Source organism: Pleurodeles waltl, chromosome 4_1 (assembly GCF_031143425.1).
Source record: "Pleurodeles waltl isolate 20211129_DDA chromosome 4_1, aPleWal1.hap1.20221129, whole genome shotgun sequence".
In the NCBI taxonomy this organism is placed as follows: domain Eukaryota; kingdom Metazoa; phylum Chordata; class Amphibia; order Caudata; family Salamandridae; genus Pleurodeles; species Pleurodeles waltl.
Window position 1 is genome coordinate 114,627,320 of NC_090442.1, and position 19,035 is coordinate 114,646,354.

Below are 19,035 nucleotides of genomic sequence, written 5' to 3' on the forward strand. Positions count from 1 at the left end.
CACTTTTCCTAACAATTTACAGTCGGAATTCAATAAAGACAGGGTTCGGTAGGACCGAACATCCAGTGGGTCACGTCCATTTTTTGTGGAGGACTATAATTGCTTCCCGTTGTGATTCTTGGAGGTGGCCACGCTCATATGCTTCTTTCAGCATTTCCAGATTTGGTGTTTTCGTTTGCGTTGCGAGGACCTGATAATACTCTGCCGGGAGCCCTTTCCCCCCCCTGGGGCTTTATTATGGGCCATTTGTTTCAAAGCTTGCTGGATCTCATCCAGCTCTGTGGGCTTCTCCGGATCTTGCAATTGTGGCTCCGTCAGCTGGGTTAATTGAATTGTCTGAAAGAACTCCCTCATCTGCTCTTTGGGTGGGGGGGTCCCGACCTGTACAAAGTGGCATAATATTTCCTAAAGGCCTCGTTGATCTCCTGTTGTGTATTGACGATGTTTCCTTCATCTAACCGGATAGCGTTTATGGTGTATTGTTGTTGTCCTCCTTTCACCAGCCAGGACCACAACCTGCTGGAGCGATCCCCCTCGGCATGTAATCGTGCGGTGTAGTGTCGGTAATCAAATTTACGCAAACACGAATCAGTATCGACCCATTGTTTTTTCAGTTCACTCATATTCCTCCCGTCCCCTCTGTCCCTCTCCATCACCCTCTCCACCTCCGGTAGTCTCTTCTCGATATTACTCAGTTCTACATTTAGGCCCTCATTACGAGCCTGGCGGTCAGGCTCGCGGTTGGCGGGAGCACCGCCGACAGCCTGGCGGTGCCCCTTAGGGCATTCTGACCGCGGCGCTTTGGCCGCGGTCAGTGCAGGAAAACCGGTTCGCCCGCCAGGAACAGGATGGCGGTAGGGGGTGTCGCGGGGCCCCTGGGGGCCACTGCAGTGCCCATGCCAATGGCATGGGCACTGCAGGGGCCCCCGTAAGAGGGCCCCGCTTGTATTTCACTGTCTGCATAGCAGACAGTGAAATACGCGACGGGTGCAGTAACACCCGTCGCACCTTCCCACTCCGCCGGCTCGATTCCGAGCCGGCGTCCTCGTGGGAAGGTTGTTTCCCGCTGGGCTGGCGGGCGGCCTTAAGGCGGCCGCCCGCCTGCCCAGCGGGAAACTCAGAATGCCGGCCGCGGTCTTCAGACCGCGGTGCGGTATTCCTGCGGCGCAACTTTGGCGGGCGGCCTCCGCCGCCCGTCAAAGTTGTAATGAGGGCCTTAGTGTTCAATGAACTCCACCAGACGCCGCCATACACAAACCTCTTATCACTACCTTGTGTCCATCCCACTCCACTGCCCTTGATGTTGCCGAATTTGTATTTATTTTAAAATATGAGTCTATTCCCTCTGCTATCTCATTTCGGAAGGGGGGGTCACTCAGCAGGGAAGGCTGTAATCGCCAGGCAGGAGTGCGTGTGGGCAACCTGCCCCATTGCACTGTTGCCACCAATGGGCAATGGTCTGTTATAGTTTTAGCTAGGTATGATGCCTTGACTAAGAATTGAGTGAGTTCACTCGAGCACAGTAGCAAATCTATCCGAGTGTGGAGTTGGTGTACCGGGGAGAAGAAGGAGTACTCCCTATCTGCGGGCTGCAAGCTCCTCCATACATCATGTAATCTCCTTTCTATCAGCCACATTCGCAGCGCTTGTGAGAGTCTCCGACTCTGGGCGCCCTCGAGTGGAAGGTGAGATCGATCCATACATACGTCTGGTACGCAATTGAAATCTCCCCCCCATATGCTGGGTATTGATGGATCCCATGATAGAGCTGCATAAGTAGACAGCAGGAAATCTCCCTGCTTAATGTTGGGTGCATATATTCCTGGTATAGACAATTGTTTCCCATCGAATTCTCCTCCCAAATGGACATACCTCCCGTCCTTATCTATTTGCTTGTGTTGAACTGTGTATGGAACCCCGGGGCTATCCATATTAGTACTCCCCTTGCATATGCCGATGTTTCCATGCCATATATCGTACCCGCACACTGTCTGCCTACTCTGCTCAGTTCGTCAGTCATGAGATGGGTTTCTTGAAGTATTGCTATGTGTATTGTATGGCGTTTAAGGTGATTATATATTCTGCAACATTTGGAGGTATTATCCATCCCTCTTACATTCCAGATTAGAAAGTTATATATAGACATGACATTGAGTTAATCTCCCACCACGGTCCCCTCCTCCCAGTCGATAGTCCCCATCGGCAGAGTGCCCCCCAGCCCCTCCCCTTTCGAGCACATATTACATGGCACGTGTTGAGGAAAGCATAATGGCGTAGTAAAATTAACAATAACCAAAACCATAACCAACTGTGCGGCACAACCGGTGCCTTCAATACGGTACTCAGTTTAAGGCCCATTCGGTAACCCATGTGGGTGTGGAGGCATGGTCAAGGAGATTCTTAGTGTCCGAGTAGTCTTGGCCCACGTAGATAAACAAATTTCCCTGACAGTTGGGTCGTCCAGACTCCCAACCTCATCCGGCTTTAGAATTAAGGCAGATCCAATGTGTAGTTCCGTGTCCCTGTCTGCTTTCCTTCCAGCCAGGGGGGGCGTAGTGTATCTGAGTCATTGTACCTTGGTGTACTTGTCTGCACTGGAGTTCCTGGGCCGTTTGTGTCTCCTGTCCTTCTCTGTGTACATCAGAATTTAGCATATCTGAGTCCACTTTCTGTGTTTCATATGTCATCAGCCGTGCGAGGTGTTAGATCGGGGCCAAATATTAGTGGTGACAAAGGGAGACTTAGATGGCCATGTGAAGAGTTTGAGTCCATTTCTCTGTTTTCATTTCTGATCAGTGTTTGTATTGTTGCAAACATATTTGCCTCTTTGAGGGCTTGTGCCTGCGCATCCACAGCCTGTAGCTTTGAGGGGCGTGTTTTTATCCTTATGTTAGTTTTTTTCTTCCGACGGGGACGCTGTACCAGCCATTCTTCATTGCCATCAGGTCCACCTATGGGACCGACCAGTCCCTTGGCGTGCAGCCAAGTCCACACATCCTCCGCCGATGAAAAGAAGAGGTTCCTGTCGCCTCTATCACTCTCATTCGGGCCGGGAACAAGAGAGAGTATGTGATGTTCTTGTCTCGGAGCACCTGCTTCACTTTAATAAAAGTGGCCTGTTTACACTGGACTTCCATTGTGTAGTCCGGGTATGCTGTAATCTCAGTGTTCTCCATGCGGACGGGGCATTGAGTCCGGAAGCCTTACAGCACTTGATCTCGGTCTCGATAGTTTAGGAATCTTGCTATCAGTGGGCAGAGCGCCCGGCCTTGGTGGTCCGCCCGGGACTCGGTGTGCTTGCTCTATTACTAGCATTGATGGTGTGGTCTGGTGTAGCACCATGTCTTTGAGCCATTGCTCCAGGAAATGTTCAGTGTTAGGAAGCTCTAAACGTTCCGGGATTCCTAAGAATCTAACATTATTTCTACGTGAACGGCCTTCACCATCCTCGGCTCTTCGTTGTAGCAGTGTTATTTCGTTTTCCATTTGTTTCATTTGAGCCTTCATTTCAGTTATTGCTGATTGGGTCGTTTCAAGTTCCGATTCAGTGATGGTGACTCTGTCTGCTAGTTGCCGATGATCCGCGCGGAGGAGATTAACTTCAAGGACCACCGAGTCTATTTTCCCTTCCAGTGAGGTGTTGGTGTTCAGTACTGCTGCAGCACTTTATCGAATTGCGCCGAGTGGGTGGTCAGGGTTTCGGAAATCCTTTGCAAAGCATTAGCTTGATTCCCCGGTTCTCCTTCAGAGAGGGGGGTCCCTGCCTCTGCATTAGTGTGTACTCTCAGTGGTTTTGGTTTAACCATGTTTGCCCGTGGTTATACTTCCTATTAAGCAACTCGCCAGCTGCACGGATTTCGTCGTATGTTGTGTCCCTTTAAAGTGCCATGACAAAGTCCAGATACCTTTTGTGTCCTGCCATCCTACTTCGTTCCTGCGTTGTCTGATCGCCACTTATTTCATGTACCGGTGGGGTACCTTGTGTGTTGGTCAGTAGTGTTGTTGACTGTTTAAGGATGCCGCGGTTGGTTAAACCTGCGTCACCGGGTGGTCATTTTCAAGAAGTTTGCCTTGTTTGTCTTGGCTTGGTGTTGGGGCCACTTAAGTCAGCTTGGTGTGAGTGTGTCACCCCTCCTCAATGCTGCGCAGTTCAGGATTAGGCAAACATCCGAGTACCAATATCTTTGAGTCTCGCAGTGTTTCCTACTGGTATATTATTAAAGTTTTGGAGGAGGGAGAGAGGTGGGGGGGAGACCGGTGTCTCTATTTGCAGCCTCTGATCCGCCTCTGTATTAATCTCAGTACGAATAGGGGGAGAAGGTCTTAGTTCCCCTTCTTTAGCAGCAAGAGAGACTTATATAATCCTCCTGGAATGAGGGGGGGCCCGTCCCCTTCCTCTCTGAGACTGTATTTTTTCAGATTTCCCCAATGCAGTCTGTGCCTCGTAGTCTTTTTTTTTTTCTTTTATTCTGTACTTATTTCCTTTCAGTAATATGGGGGGGTAAGTATCAGCAGGGCTCCCCTTCAGTGTGGCCGCCCATCTTCCCCTCCTCTCCTGCGCTCGTTGAGGTGATGCAGCCTCCTGCTGTGTTTGTCCCGCAGCGCTGATGCGTAAGGGCCGTCCTGGTACCTCGCGAGTCCCCCCGGGGGCCTAGACTTACTTTGGCAGCCGTCCGTCCCGTTCTTTATCGCCCAGTGTGGCGTCCTGGGGCCTGGCTCTCTTTATTCCCGCGAGCTCCGCGTCTTCGGGCGAAGGCCTCCTCCTCCGCCTTCGGCTTGCGGTCTCAGCACGGCCGCGGTGTTTTCCGATCATGGAGTCTTGTGCGTCAATTTCGGTGTCATTGGAAATCGGAGACCTCGGAGGCTCCGCGTCGTCAGTGTGGGAGTCCCGGCAAACCTCTGGGACAGGAATATTTGCCAATTAGTGGTGGGCCATGAGCAGAGCTCGTTCTAAGCATCCGCTGTGGCCGTCATCTTGGCCACCCCACCTTCCTCGGGGGTAGTTAATACCTGGTCCAACCACTTGCATTCCTGGCTTTGAGGTTTCCATGACTGAGAGTCTATATTGTCTACATGATGCTACAGGGCCTCTGGCTTATGTGATTCCCTATTCTTCATGTCAATGGTCAATAACATTATGGCTGGCTCCAGTAGTCTGTAACTGGAGTCCCACATACATATGCTAGGGTTCAGCACCAATATATCTCTTTTTTTCTCAAGTGTGTCCAGAGATAAATGGTCCATCACTGCTGTTTAGCAGTCCTTGTAAGTGAAGGGGCAAGTGGTGCTGCTTCCTTGCTGCAATGAATGCTTGATGTGCCTGATGATAGTGTAGAAAAAAGGCTTTTAAAGGTATTGGAGTATTTTGTGGTTTGAGCTTTCTTGTGTGTATTCTGTGGGCCCTTTGGACAATAACTCCTGCTTTCAATTTATGTTGTCATAGGTACGGAGGAGGGCCATGAGAGGAGCTTGCAGATCAGGAGTGTGGCTGTATTCTGCACTACGTGCAATTTAGACAACAGGGTATTGTTAACAGCCACAAGTAAAGTATTACCATAGTCAAGGTGACTCACGAATAGTACCTGGACAAGTTTCTTTCTAGACATCAGAGGAAGCCAAAGGCAGACTTTTTTTCAGAAGGTGCATAGAGGCAAAGCAGATACCGCGGGTAGTCTGATCTTTCATAGAAAAGTTATGATTATGCTTAATGCCCAGGTTTTTTACAACCTGTTTTAGGATTTGGGCAGGGCCAAATTCCATTGGCCACCAGTCCGCCGACCAGAGCTCCTGACCTTTGCCAAATAGTGCAATCTCAGTTCTCCCACTGTTCAATTGGAGGCCATTTTTGGGCATCCAATAAGCAATTTCTCTCATATAGCTAGTGAACTAAGACTTAACTAGTTCCAGGTCCTGACCACAGGAGGTGATAAGTTAAGTGTCACCTGCATATGATATTGTTCAAACCATCTAATTGACTGATGGTCTTGGCCTTGTGTGTGGCGTGGTGCCTCAATCTTGTCATCCTCATGATGTGCCACACCCAGACCTACCCTGATGTTTAAATACCCACTGGTACATTTTTCAGTTGGCACATTTGTGGCAAGAACTGTCTTTTGTTTCAATTTCCATTTCTACCTTCCCTTTCCCCCTTTCCTGCTTTTCCATTACTGATTCTTCGTGCCTCCCCTCCCTTTTTACCCTTTTTTATTGTATTGTACTACTCATTTTAACTCTCAATTCCTGTTAACCTATACTTATTGTTGGCCAGTTTATTACCATATGCTGTGTGATTGTTTACATTCCCAGTTATAACATAGAATGTTAGAAATTTAAATCAGCATAGTTCTTTTGCATCTGAAAAGATATTGACATGAGTTATTACTTCTCCAAGAGACTCATCTTACAGATTCAGAGTTACAAAAATTGAAGCAATCCTGGGTTAGTGAAGTCCTAAGGACTCTACTACACAGAACAAGAAGAATGGAGTTGTTATTCTTTGTAATAAGCATCTATTATTTCACAGGAAACAGACTTGTGTGGTAGATGGATTGCTGCTAAATTATCTATCAATAAGATACCTATTGCTGTTTTCAATGTCTATGCCCCAACCCAAAATTATTTTCTTTCTGGTAGGATTTAGAAAAAAACATGCCTTCAGTATAATGATGATTATCTTCTTTTAGGTGGAGATTGCTACCAAGTATGTCACACATTTCGTGATAGACAATCCACTGTTAAATTTACTCCACATAAAATGCATAAACAGTGTTACCCTTTTCTATCTCATAGAGCTTTAGTTGACCCATCATCATCTAGAGATTACTCATTCGTCTCTCCTGGGCAAAACTCCCTTTCTAGATTAGATCACATAGTTGTAAGCAAACAATTGTCCTGTAACGTTATCAAAGCAGAGCTTGAACCCATCCTACTCACATACTATGCACCAGTTGTAGGTGATTTTGACTTATTTCCCCCACAACCACCTCCCACTCAATGGACGCTTAGCAACTCTTTACTGTCAGACACACTATTTTCTTCCTCATTCACATCCTTTACCAACAGTTGTTTCTTCAGACATCAAAACCCTCCAGTAAACTTGCAACTCCTATGGGATTCCTTTGAAGCTACAGCAAGGGGGCTTCATCATTGCTTATGTTGCATAGAAAAAGCATTTCCTTACCCAACAAACAACTTTGTTAGCTGATATTAAGAAATTGGAACATAAATACTACTACTCACATTCTAATGATGTATTCCAAGATGTAATTGATGTCAAGGTGCATTTTAATAAAATCTCCTCTGACAGTGCCTTAAATAATTTGTTAAAAAGCAGCTCCAGATATTACGGAGGCCCTAATAAAACGGGAAACCTCTAGCCAGTTATCTTAAGGTGAGGAAAGATTGTCACAAAATTGATTCTTTACAGTCTTCCACAGGTATATCATTATATCAAGAATCAGACATTCATCAAGGAAGTTGTAAAATTTTAAAAATCATTTTACACCCCTGCAATGAACCTACATTGATTGCATCTTTTCCTTAGTTTCCAAACACTCTAATCCTAATCCAGATTTCTCTAGTTTAGAATAAGATATCTATTTCTCTTCCAGAAATTAATACAGCTTTAGTTTCCCTAAAAAAGGTAAAAAACACAGACCAGATGGCTTTTCTGTTGAATCGTACTCTACTTTTTCTCTCTATTACTTCCTAAACTGCTCAACCTATTCTCAGCCCCTTCTGCCCTCACTATAACAAAGGTACTTTCGTAAAAGCTTTAATTTTCCTTATGTAAAATTTGTGGAGCGATCTCCTTGATAAATGTTGAATGTAAAATCTATGTTAAACGTCTTGCTCTACGTATTAAATCTGTTTTACCCCAGTTAATTGGAACAGAACAAGTAGGCTTTATCAAAGGTCATATGGGCTCACATAATACAGGATTATTTTTCAACATTTTTAGCAAAGTACTAAGTTAAGGTTATCCTCTTTCAGCCATTACTATTGACACGGAAAAGGCTTTCGATAGACTTAAATGGCAGTTTACGTTTAAAGCATTGCAATGGCATGGTTGTAGCCCACATATCATTTCTCTCATTTCTTTTATTTATGGTTCCCCAAAGACCTAGGTACTTCCCAACAGTAAATCTTCACAATACTTCTCTCTTAATAGGGGAGTGTGGCAAGATTGCCCTTTATCTCCATTGCTAGTCATTCTTGTCCTAGGTCCATTTCTTATTAAAATTAAATTAAATATCATCAATCTCATGTTTTCATTATGACAATCATCATTTAAAACCGCAGCTTATGCTGATAATAATCTTCTTTTCACAACCAGCCCTTTCTCAAGATATACTCATATTCTCTGAGGTTTCTGGGTACAAAATAAAGTTTTAGAAAAATTAAATCCTTCCTTTAAACAAATTCTGTACCAAACACTCAATCTCTTCCTCTGGTTTCACTTGGACTTCCACTAAGATCAAGTTTCTAGGAATATGGCTCTCTAATCTATTGCCATCCCTGTTTCGCAAAATTTTAAAGATTTTCTTTGTTCTGGTCACCTTGTTTTGACTTGTGGTTGGGTCATTTGAATACAATTAAGATGATGATCTCTCCCATAATTCTTTATATTCTATCCATGATTTCTGTTTGCATACCCCAGCTCTTTTTTAAGAAATTCGAATCACTATTAACAAAATTTTCATGTAATAATAAGAAACCCTACATCTGCTTACCCTATTTCAAGCACTTCAAACAAAAAGGAAGTGTTAATTTTCCTAGCTTTCAAAAATATCATAAGGCTTTTGGTCTTCGCTAAGTGGCTTTTTGGTTATTAAAATCACAACTATTTTCTTCACCTATTTGATTAACTTTAGAAAGATCTCCCATTTCTCCTTTCTCTTTCAAAGAATGTCTTTGTTATTCTTCTACACCTATGTATCTCTCTACCGCAATCTTTAATCATGCTTCCCACTTATTACCTTCCCCTTCTGCTACACATATACGTACCCCCAATAACTTTCTTCATGGTGCCCATATGGTATATTAACCTTATTAAATTTGTAATAAACGTATTTTTTGGAAGGCATGGAGAAGTAAGGCATTATTTGAGTCAGGGACGTTTTCCCTGATAATAACCAAATCATCTTTTCTCAATTCCAACAAACGTTCCAGTGCTCTTCCTCCTTCGATCTCAATTTCTCCCTCCTCATCAAAATTTCATGGGATATTTTGATTACTTTACCTGATAATGCTTCTAACTCTTCAGCGCTCTCTCCACTACTTCATATTTTCTCTATATTACCTAAACCAGTGGTTACCAACCTTTTGACATCTGTGGACCCCCAATTTATCATTACTGGAACCCAGGGAACCTTACTGAATAATACTTTGAATCCAGGGACCCCCAGTAAGTCATTACTGAAAGCTGGGGACCTAATCTGTTAATATTATTTCATTTTCTAAGCAGTCGCGGGCCACCTGAGGAGGCTTCGCTAACCCCCAGGGGTCCCTGGACCACAGGTTGGGAACCACTGACCTAAACCATCACTTAATTATAAATCTCTAACATCTACACCTCCTTCTTGTCTCAAAACTCATATTGAGCTTTTATAGGAAACTGACTTTGACTGCTCATGGCCTTCTTCCCTAAATAATAAATTGTGGCTTAAACTTTATAAAACATGCAGAAGTGCTATTCTTACTCAAAGCTATATTTCTTACACAGTAGTCTCACCTTTACTCCACTTTCGTATTTCCAACTACACCCTTAACTCTGAAGCTCTGTGTTGGCCATGATCCTGCATAAGGTGATCTCAAACACATATTGTTCTCATGCCCTATTACATTTTGTTGTTGGCTAGTTGTCTCGAAACAAATTAATCATATTTTTCACACCTCTCTTCTGTTTAGTATTATCTCAGTTTTCATGGGCTCTTTGACTGACCAATGTCATCTACCTCATTACGATAAAAAACGACTTTACTGTTTAATTGCCCCTGCATTCTAATAAATTACCCCAAACTGGAATAAAATTAATCAAACATTTCAGGTAAAGCATGGTAGTATGCAATTTCGCAGCATCATTACTTGGGTAGATTGTATACAATTTCCACACTTCATTTTCATATTCACAATATGGATCTTATATGACAATCTCTCACAAATCATTTAAATACAGGTAGTGTCCTATCTCACATTGATCCCATCTCAGATCCTGCTACTTTCAAACCCCCTTAAATTCGTAACCCTTGACTGCTCTCCAATAATTCACTGTTTCCCTCCTCTCAGTATTTACATTTTTACTATTGTCCCTTTAAATTGTTATACTGTAACTTTGACTGACATTTATATACTGACCATTATCACCCATTCATGCTTATCTCTTACATTCCTACTCCTCCCTAAAAAGAAAAATATCCAAGAATAACTTATTATTTTGGGCCAGATGAACGACACCACTGGGCCGTTGGCAACCTGTACAATGCATTTTGGCATGTACCAAAGGCAAAATGCGAGTTGGTAACTTGTAACTGTCTCACATTTTTTCTTTTGCAAGTCGATATTAGGAGGGGGCGTGTAAAGGATGCCCCTTTCTAATAGTGAGTCACACTGGTATGTATGAATGTTTTGCCACAGGGAAAGCAGTTGAAAAACATTAATATTTTGCTGAATCCTTGATGTAGCCGGTAACCCAATCGCAAACAAGAAGTGGTCCCCATGGGACCCCTTCCCCTTTGTGAATGGGGGCACCAACATTTTGTTCAGAGCAGGCAGTGGTTCTTACTGACCACTGCCCACTCTAAAAAAATGCAAAGAAAACGTTTCATTTTTATTTTTGAAATGCATCCCAATTTCCTATAAGGAAACTGGCTTGCTTTATTATCAAAGCAGTCTGCTTTCCCAGTAGGCCGACATCCCTGTGATGAATATTAATGAGGCATGTCCCTTGAGAGCCATTTGAGATTGACAAACAGTGTCTCAGACACTGTTGTACATTAGTGTTTGCAACTCACAATTTGGGACTCGCTAAAAAATGCTAATTGCGAGTCGCAAACACTGAGGGTCGTACACCTGGCCCCTAGTCTTTTATTGTATTCACTTATTATTATTATTATATTATTATTTTTAGTACTTTTTACCTCTTTTGCATGTATAAGTGGATTGTTCATGATTATTTATTCAGTTACTCTTCAGTATAAATGTTTACAAAATGTATGTTATACCTACTTTTTTTCCCCAATAACCTTACTGCAACCTTAATTGAGGTAAATTCCCTGATTAGTATTTCAAGAGGGACTTCTGCCACTGTAGTTGGAGCTGACCAATACCTTCCAGCCACTGACTCTGAAAAAAGCAATTATCTTGAGTATTTTTGCTCGGATATGTGGCATGTCAGGTTTCAATCATGTACCAGCAGCATCGACCACAGTGAATCTGTGCGGAATGCCAACTTTCAGAGTTGCTGCTGCATTTTTGCTACTGAAGTACTACAGGGTCTTGAACTAACCTCTAAGTACTGAGCAAATGAGATGGGTCTCAAAGCTGATGTATGCATCAGAGTGAAATAGTGCCTTTTCTTTTTTTCCTTTTCCTCCCATTAATTTCCTTTAAAGAGCACCTAAAAGTGTAACAGGGAGAACAGGGAGAAGTATTATGGGTATGCTTATAGTTATTCAAACACTGTTTACAGAGGGCATAAAATTCATGCCAGCACACAGGTGCATTCTCTGTCAGAGGCCAGTGATGCATCTTTACCCTAAGTCTGTGCTGTGTATGTTTGTGAGTTCAAACCCCAGGGCAGCAATGAGTCTGGGTATTTCCTGTGTGGCAGCTCCTGAGGAGTATGCCTGAGGTCGATGTTCCCTATCTGGCTCTGCTAGGCGACACCAAACTCTTTAGGTGAGAGTGCTGCTCCCGGAATAGGGTGCTGCATTTTCCCCTAGTATGTGGGGATGGAGAAAAGAGTGTGGAAATTGGAGGGGCCAGGGCCTCCTCTCACTCTCATATCTTCTTCCGCATGAGCATTGCTGTGATTGCTCTCTCCGGTCTTGCACCAGGCCTCAACTCTGTCCAGTGCAACGTGCCTGACCTAAGCAGTCTTGAATCCTCGCAGAGAGGACGTCATTGTCCAGACTAGTTCCACTACTGATACATTTCCAGGGGTCATGGAGCCACAATAAGGTAATGCAGAAATATTGTAAAAGCAGCAGAGTAGGCAGGGCCTCAACTGGCAGCATTGTTTCCACAGACTTTGGATCAAAGGGGGGTCAATGCCCATCACTGGAAAAGCTGCCGGATCCAAAAAGGATGGCACCCTGCAACATTTTATTATGCCCTTGACAGATGAATTTTGATAAAATAGGGGTCTTTGCCTTAGGACTAAAGCAAAAGCTAAACAGAAACAATCATTCACAGCCAATGACCCAGAACGCAATAAAGAGACTGCCAACAATGTTGTACCTCTATCAAGTAGGATCTAACACAATGTTTTCTGTTACCTGTGTTGTAAGACCAAATGCATGCCGCATTATCTATGAAAGAGCTGTCTGATGGTAATGTATTTAGCTCCCTAATAAATAGAAAAGGTTACAAAGTGATGCCTCACCAGGAGAAACTCGCCAACTTTAAGGTTGCCTAGAAATATTGAATTATTGTTTAAAACACAGATGGGCACAGTATGGACCAGCGCATGACAAGATCAATCATTTTACTCACCATTGACCGTGGCTTGGAAATCACAGTTTTAAAGTCAGGCCAGGAGTCCACTAGGACCTCCATATTTAAAGGATTTCCACGGTTTATGTAGAAAACAGTTCCATAGACCTGGAATAAAGCAAATGAAAGTAAATAAAACAGGTGTCAAATGGATTTTATCTCAAAGACACAGGAGGATCACAAAAACCTAGTAAATATGAACAATGGGATGATATTCCTGAAATGATTTCATCAGATAGTAGTAAACTCATGTGGGCAGATACACTTTGGACCATATTATGGATACAGCACACAATCCCACTGTGCGCAGCGATGCATAATGTGCTGCTTCCAGTGCTACTGTGAACTTTCATCGACATTGGGAACAGCGAATTAGTGAAGAAAGGACTGGCTGTTGCAAGCCACCTTTGCAAGGTAACAGAGATCCCCTGCAGGTGGCTTCTGTGAGTAACTACATCTGCATCTGCATGAAGGAAGATGGCTGCAGTGGCCCTGTGACCTGCTGCGGATGGTCTCCCATGGGAGTGCACATACATGTGGTGCGCAGAGCCTCCTGAAAGCTCCTTTGCCTCTGCATTTCGCATCTGCACTATGGCAAAGCTGTGGAAAAAAAGTATTCTCTTATTTTTACGAATCTAGGCTCCCATATGTATGAGTTAACACCCCTTGAGATGGCACCGGCACACATGTAGACACTGCACAATGTGCAGAATGGGCTTTGCAAGCAGCAGCAACCCCTTCTGTAATATCAAAGGGCGTCAAGGTGCAGAAAGCAGGTACACATGCCCATTGGGCCACGGAGACATTTAGTGCAACATGGTCCCTGGGGTTGCATCTTAAATATGGTGCATTGTTTCAGTCAGTGCCATGGGCACAGTTAGGTCTGTGAACTTGACGTAAACTGGGACATGGCCTTGTGTCACAACAAATGCACTATTCCTATTGTGGGTGCAAACCCACAGCTGCTCTGGAAACAGCACATAAGTGAAAGATGGACTGGGTGCATAAAGCAACCGGACTGCATTTTACTGAGCAGGCTACAACGTGGCCTTCAGTTTAAAATGTGGGCAGATATCCCCTGGAAAGGGGGTGCAGCGAATGTCTACAGCTGTCTGCAGGAGGATGTACAGGGATCCTTAAGGATCCTTTTCCAACATTTCAATGGGCACCCTCATGGAGGCAAATGGCTGACTGGGGCAACACCTCAATGTAGCACACAAGCAGTGGCCCTTCCTTGCCTGTGTTTGTCTTATGGTGTGGTTGCAGAAGCCAAATGTTTCTTCACTTGGTTGGAGGAAACGCTGCCTTGCACATGAGCGAACACCCCCTTGAGATCATGCTGACATGGTCTGCATTACAGAAGGGGGCAGCACCAGCATCTGTGGCCCCTTCTGTAATACCAGAGAGCCCGGAGGATGCAGAAAGCGGTCAAAAATGCCTATGGCCTCCCCAGGACAGTTATGTAATATGGCCGCATTGGCACTTTGGTATAACAAAAGGGTGGCAGATGCTTGGATGGCCCCTTCTGTAATACAGATAATACTGGTGCTATACTAGTTCCAGCATGGTCTCAAGCATGCATTTATTCAGATCAATTTGCCTCTGCAAAATTTGTATTACGGATTTGAGAAGACTGTCATTGTGCTCCCCAATGGTAAGAGAAAGAGGATGAAGGTGGTCCTATAGACCCCCCAAGAGGCAGGTAAAATCACTCATTGCACCTGCCTGCAAAGTGATCTCTGCCTTGTTTTCAAAAGTAGGCCACTTTCCTACCTGCACGGTGAAAGGAGGACAAGAGGCTACAAATGTCTGGCCTGTTTTTTTACTAAGGTAATACCCCATTGCAGGCACAGGGTTGCCGTTGCGCTGGTGTAGTGTCCTCCCAATGCCTGGTACCCAATGAATGACTAGGCCACACACTGAACTGTAAATCACATCTTTATTCCTCTGTGTGTATCTGCGAACCCCAACATTTTAAACCAAGCTTTAATTACAGCCTGTTCTAGTGATTACGTCACACTGATACAAAGTTCTCGGGGAGCCAGAAAGCTTTTGTTATAAATCATGCAAGACACTGAACTAGGTAGTACACAACATTGGTTAAACTAGTTAAATGGCTAGCAAAAAGCATAGATACATTCTCCCTTTCCTTACCCTCATAGACTCAGGGACACTCTGGGCAAGGAGCTCCTCTAGCTGCTTTCGATCCTCAGATCTCTCTAAAGCCAGCATCATGAATCAATGCAGCAGAAAGAAGGCCTCTGGAAAAAAGATTAGACAGGCCACAAAAGACCAAGGTAAATATGGTCAGACCTATTTACTTCAAGTACAGTAGAAAATATAGGATTCCATCACATTTTTCCCAAAGGTGGATAGCTTCCACCTATTGGACCACTGTTCTTTAATCCATCACTTTACAATATAGTTTAATTGTGTGTGGTTTCGTCACCATATTTAGACTACGAGGACTGGTGATAAAAGTTTTCATTCTATGCCACTATGTATTTAATCAGGACAATCTTCCACTGATAACGAGGCAAAAAAAAGAATATCTTGCAGCATTTTGAAGGTGAGCTTTGTAGTTGAGTAGTCCCTCTATTTGGGCAGAGCATAGAGATCAGCTTCGCCTTGATATAAGCAATTTAAAAAAAATCTTACAACTATCTTGCTTATGCTTTAGCTCGATGTGAGAAAGTCATGCTTTTGACCCTGATCACCCACATTTATTTGACTGATACTGGTGGGTACTGACTCTGACGGTGCCCTGCAAACCAGGCCCAGGGCCAGGGCTCTGTTTAAAAGGTATATGCAAATTAGGTGCAATTATAATTGGCTCTGACAACCTACCTGTAGGCCCCTAATATGTGGTAGCGCATGCAGGTTTAGGGACATCTGTGGAGTTAGGCCACCCATGAGTGCACTGCTCTGGCGTCTAGTGTCATTTTAAAGCAGGCCTGCCTTGCTGGCTGTTTTAAAAAATAAAAAATAAACCAAATTCAACTTTAGAATTAAAGGTAGTTCCAAACTCTACCTTATTTTTACATGTGTCCTAGGTGCAGTGGCAGCTGGTGATATTTGAAAGAGGTGGTTTGTGAAAGTTCATCAGGAGTGACCTGTCATAGGCAAGCGTAGCGCGTGAGCCTGAATGTCATAAGGAGGGTTCAGGGGTGTTCTCCCCCTGAGAAAATTCTGAAAAAAGAGTGGGCAAATGTTGCTTTTTTAATTAAATTTGAAAACACAAGAAGCTTAACAAGGCAATTGTGAAAGTGTAGCTATGACATCAATATAGAGAGTTCATATGATAATGATGTAGGTAGCTACTTATTCACTATAACTAAACCACAGAACTTCATAACACACTTTGAGATAACAATGCTGAGTAAGACATAGATTTCCCTATTTTTTGGTATTTCTTTGCAAGTGAAATGTACTGAGAAAATACAAGTTGTTATGATTTGTCGGACTGGACACAATGAGAGATCAAGGAATAAACATTGAAAGGCAGTAGGGCACCCTACAAGGCACTCTACGTCTCATTGAGGGGATGAAGAAATATGATCACATAACCCCCATCCTGATGATGGAAATCCATAAGCTCCTCTAGGTGGTCCACTACATCATCAAAAGCATCTGCATCATTTACAAGCATTGCAAATGATGCAGCTGTTGTTCATGAAGCAGTGGTGGTGGACCAGCGAAGCCACCATGACCTGCTGCAGCACCCTTCTTATCTTGCAGTTGACAGGTAAAAGAAAGTCATAAAAAAATAAAGAGGTCTTTTGGATCAGATAGCAATTGAAATGAAGGCTGTGTGAACACACACAGCTTAATTCTTAACAAGCCTGTTCCCAGGAACACAGTGCAGTAAAGCCAAGTGGAGCCTCCAGGCATTTCCTTTCCCCATGATTACATCACACTAGACTAGGCGACTACATCCCAAGGAAAAAGACCATGATGGAATGTGTTACCAGGCCCTATATCTTTGTTTATGTCCTGACAAATGCCTGCTTGAATTATACTGCTTACATTTGAAAGAGCCTGCTTTCTGCAAACCAGTTTATGTAGACTAATTTGTCGTTTCACTATAAATTAACTGACAAGAGTGCCTTATACTACCAGTGATCCCACATGAGGAAGTTAAAAATATAAAGCCATAAGCTGTTATTTTAGGAACAGAAAATCTAACAAGCTCAAACATTTCAAGTTTGAGAGGGATTGAAATGAACTTGAGCTGTCTTCTTTTTTAATTGCTATTAAACTTAACTCTTTTAGCAACAGTTAGATCTATATCACACCATCATTCATTTGAGATTCACCAGCTTATAATGAATAATTACCAACCGCGGTGCTTGGAGTTATAATTGAATTATAAATTATACGCCAAGCCTTGGACAAATGTGAACTTTAAAAACTGCATTCAGTCACACCTGAGGCAGAGGGATGTAATGGTAGAACATGATACAACACACGGCATTAACACTGTGCCTCCCGCGCATATGGCAAATAAATAAAATAATTTCCATTGCCATCAGCCAGCTCGCATGTCTTTGACTAAGGCCCTCATTATGAACACAGCGGTAAACACTGTCGACCGCCGTGGCGACGGCAAACAGAAGCCCACCATTGCCGGTGAACAGAAACCCACCATATAATTATGCAAAAATCAGAAACCGCCAAAAATCTCCCTGCCACAAGTCACCGGCAGGACCTTGTCGGCAGAAATGCTGGACCTCCCACCCCGCCACCGCCGAGCACACATACACCCCGCCCTCCAAATAATGAAGCACAAATCACTGCGGCGGATAGTGAAAGCCGAACGACCATTGGTGGCACAGATCACCACGGGCGGCAAGTGGACCCAACAGTAAGAAATGCATACATTGGTAATTTTGAAACCCACACACCTGACACACATCCACAACACTATAAAACACACACAGACACACCCCATAATCCTTTGCAATGCAATTAGGCCAACCAATACAGAGAACTCCAGAAGCAAACACCGAACGCCACAATCTGCAATACAGACACCCAACCAGACAAGAGCACCCTCACCAAGATCCACAAAAGACACCATTCACAACACTCTCCATGGCACCCCCCAAACACTAACGCTTCACAGAAAGGGAGCTAACGACCATCGTGGACGAGATCCTGAAGGTGGAGCTACAATTATTCGGGGCAAAGGTCTAGCACACACCCATCGCCAGGAAGATGGAGCTATGGCAGCAGATAGTCAACAGGGTCAATGCAGTGGGACACCATCTACGCACCAGGGACGACATCCGCAAGAGATGGAACGACCTGCGTGGGAAGGTCAGGTCCATGGCTTTCAGGCACCACATTGCAGTCCAGAAGAGTGGGGGAGGAGCTCCACCAACACCACCCGACTACACTCACTGGGAGGAAAAGGTACTGGCCATCCTGCACCCTGAGGGACTCACTGGAGGAATGGACTCGGGTAAGTCATCTACAATTACCCCATATCCATCACACCTGGAATGCATGCACCACCTCACTCCTCCAACTACCACCAGGACCACTATCCCACCCAGGCCACAATCACTACATCCAGTCCACTTGCATGCCCACAAACCCACCAACAGGGCCACATCCCTCCCCCTGTGCACAGCCACCCACACCTGCAAGGAATCACAATGGCCTACAACACCCACAATGCACCTCCACACGCTAAGCTAAAAAGCAATGCTAACCTCACGAAGGCAACCTGCCTGGACCCAACGTGTGAAACCTGCACAAACACGCCCAGTCATGTGCACCCCATCTGATCGTGCTAATGTAACAGACATGTCCATTCCTCCCAACAGGCACCACCACCCATGCCACCCTGACGGACAGAACAAGGAGTGGCAGTGGCCCACAGGGAGACAGAGGTACCTCCCAGGACACTGGGGATGGAACCCTGGACACTGACGATCACCCCGGGCCCTCACCCAGTCCTAGAATGTCACCATCCAGTAGCCCCATCCAGAATACCACTAACACCCCTATCACCCAGCCAACTACATCAGCCGTGGCCAACTGTCCCCACACCTGTGTATCCAGGCCACAGACTGGTGGAACACAAGTACAGAGGCCACAGTCACCCCCTACCAACAGGCAGGAATACAATGGCCCCAAACTCACCAACAGGCCCACATCCCTCCCCCTGTGCACAGCCACCCACCCCTGCAAGGAATCACAATGGCCAACAGCATCAACAATGCACCTCCACATCATAAGCTAAAAAGCAATGCTAACCTCACGAAAGCAACCTGCATGGCCCCAAAGTGTGAAACCTGCACAAACATGCCCAGT

At 44.5% G+C, this 19,035-nt stretch overlaps 1 protein-coding gene across 3 annotated transcripts in view; it reads right to left on the reverse strand.

Annotated features, from left to right (window-relative positions):
* LOC138287442 (putative glycine N-acyltransferase-like protein 1B) overlaps nt 1-19,035 on the reverse strand; it is a 253,972-nt gene that overhangs the window by 194,410 nt on the left and 40,527 nt on the right. For 2 of the 3 annotated variants that reach the window (XM_069227866.1, XM_069227868.1), the window contains exons 2-3: nt 14,869-14,975; nt 12,715-12,822 (exon numbers count right to left, since the gene is read on the reverse strand). In XM_069227866.1, the coding sequence (XP_069083967.1) occupies nt 12,715-12,822; nt 14,869-14,949 (189 nt within the window). In that variant the 5' untranslated portion in view covers nt 14,950-14,975. The remainder of the gene's footprint in view (nt 1-12,714; nt 12,823-14,868; nt 14,976-19,035) is intronic. The other variant, XM_069227867.1, reaches the window with a different exon arrangement.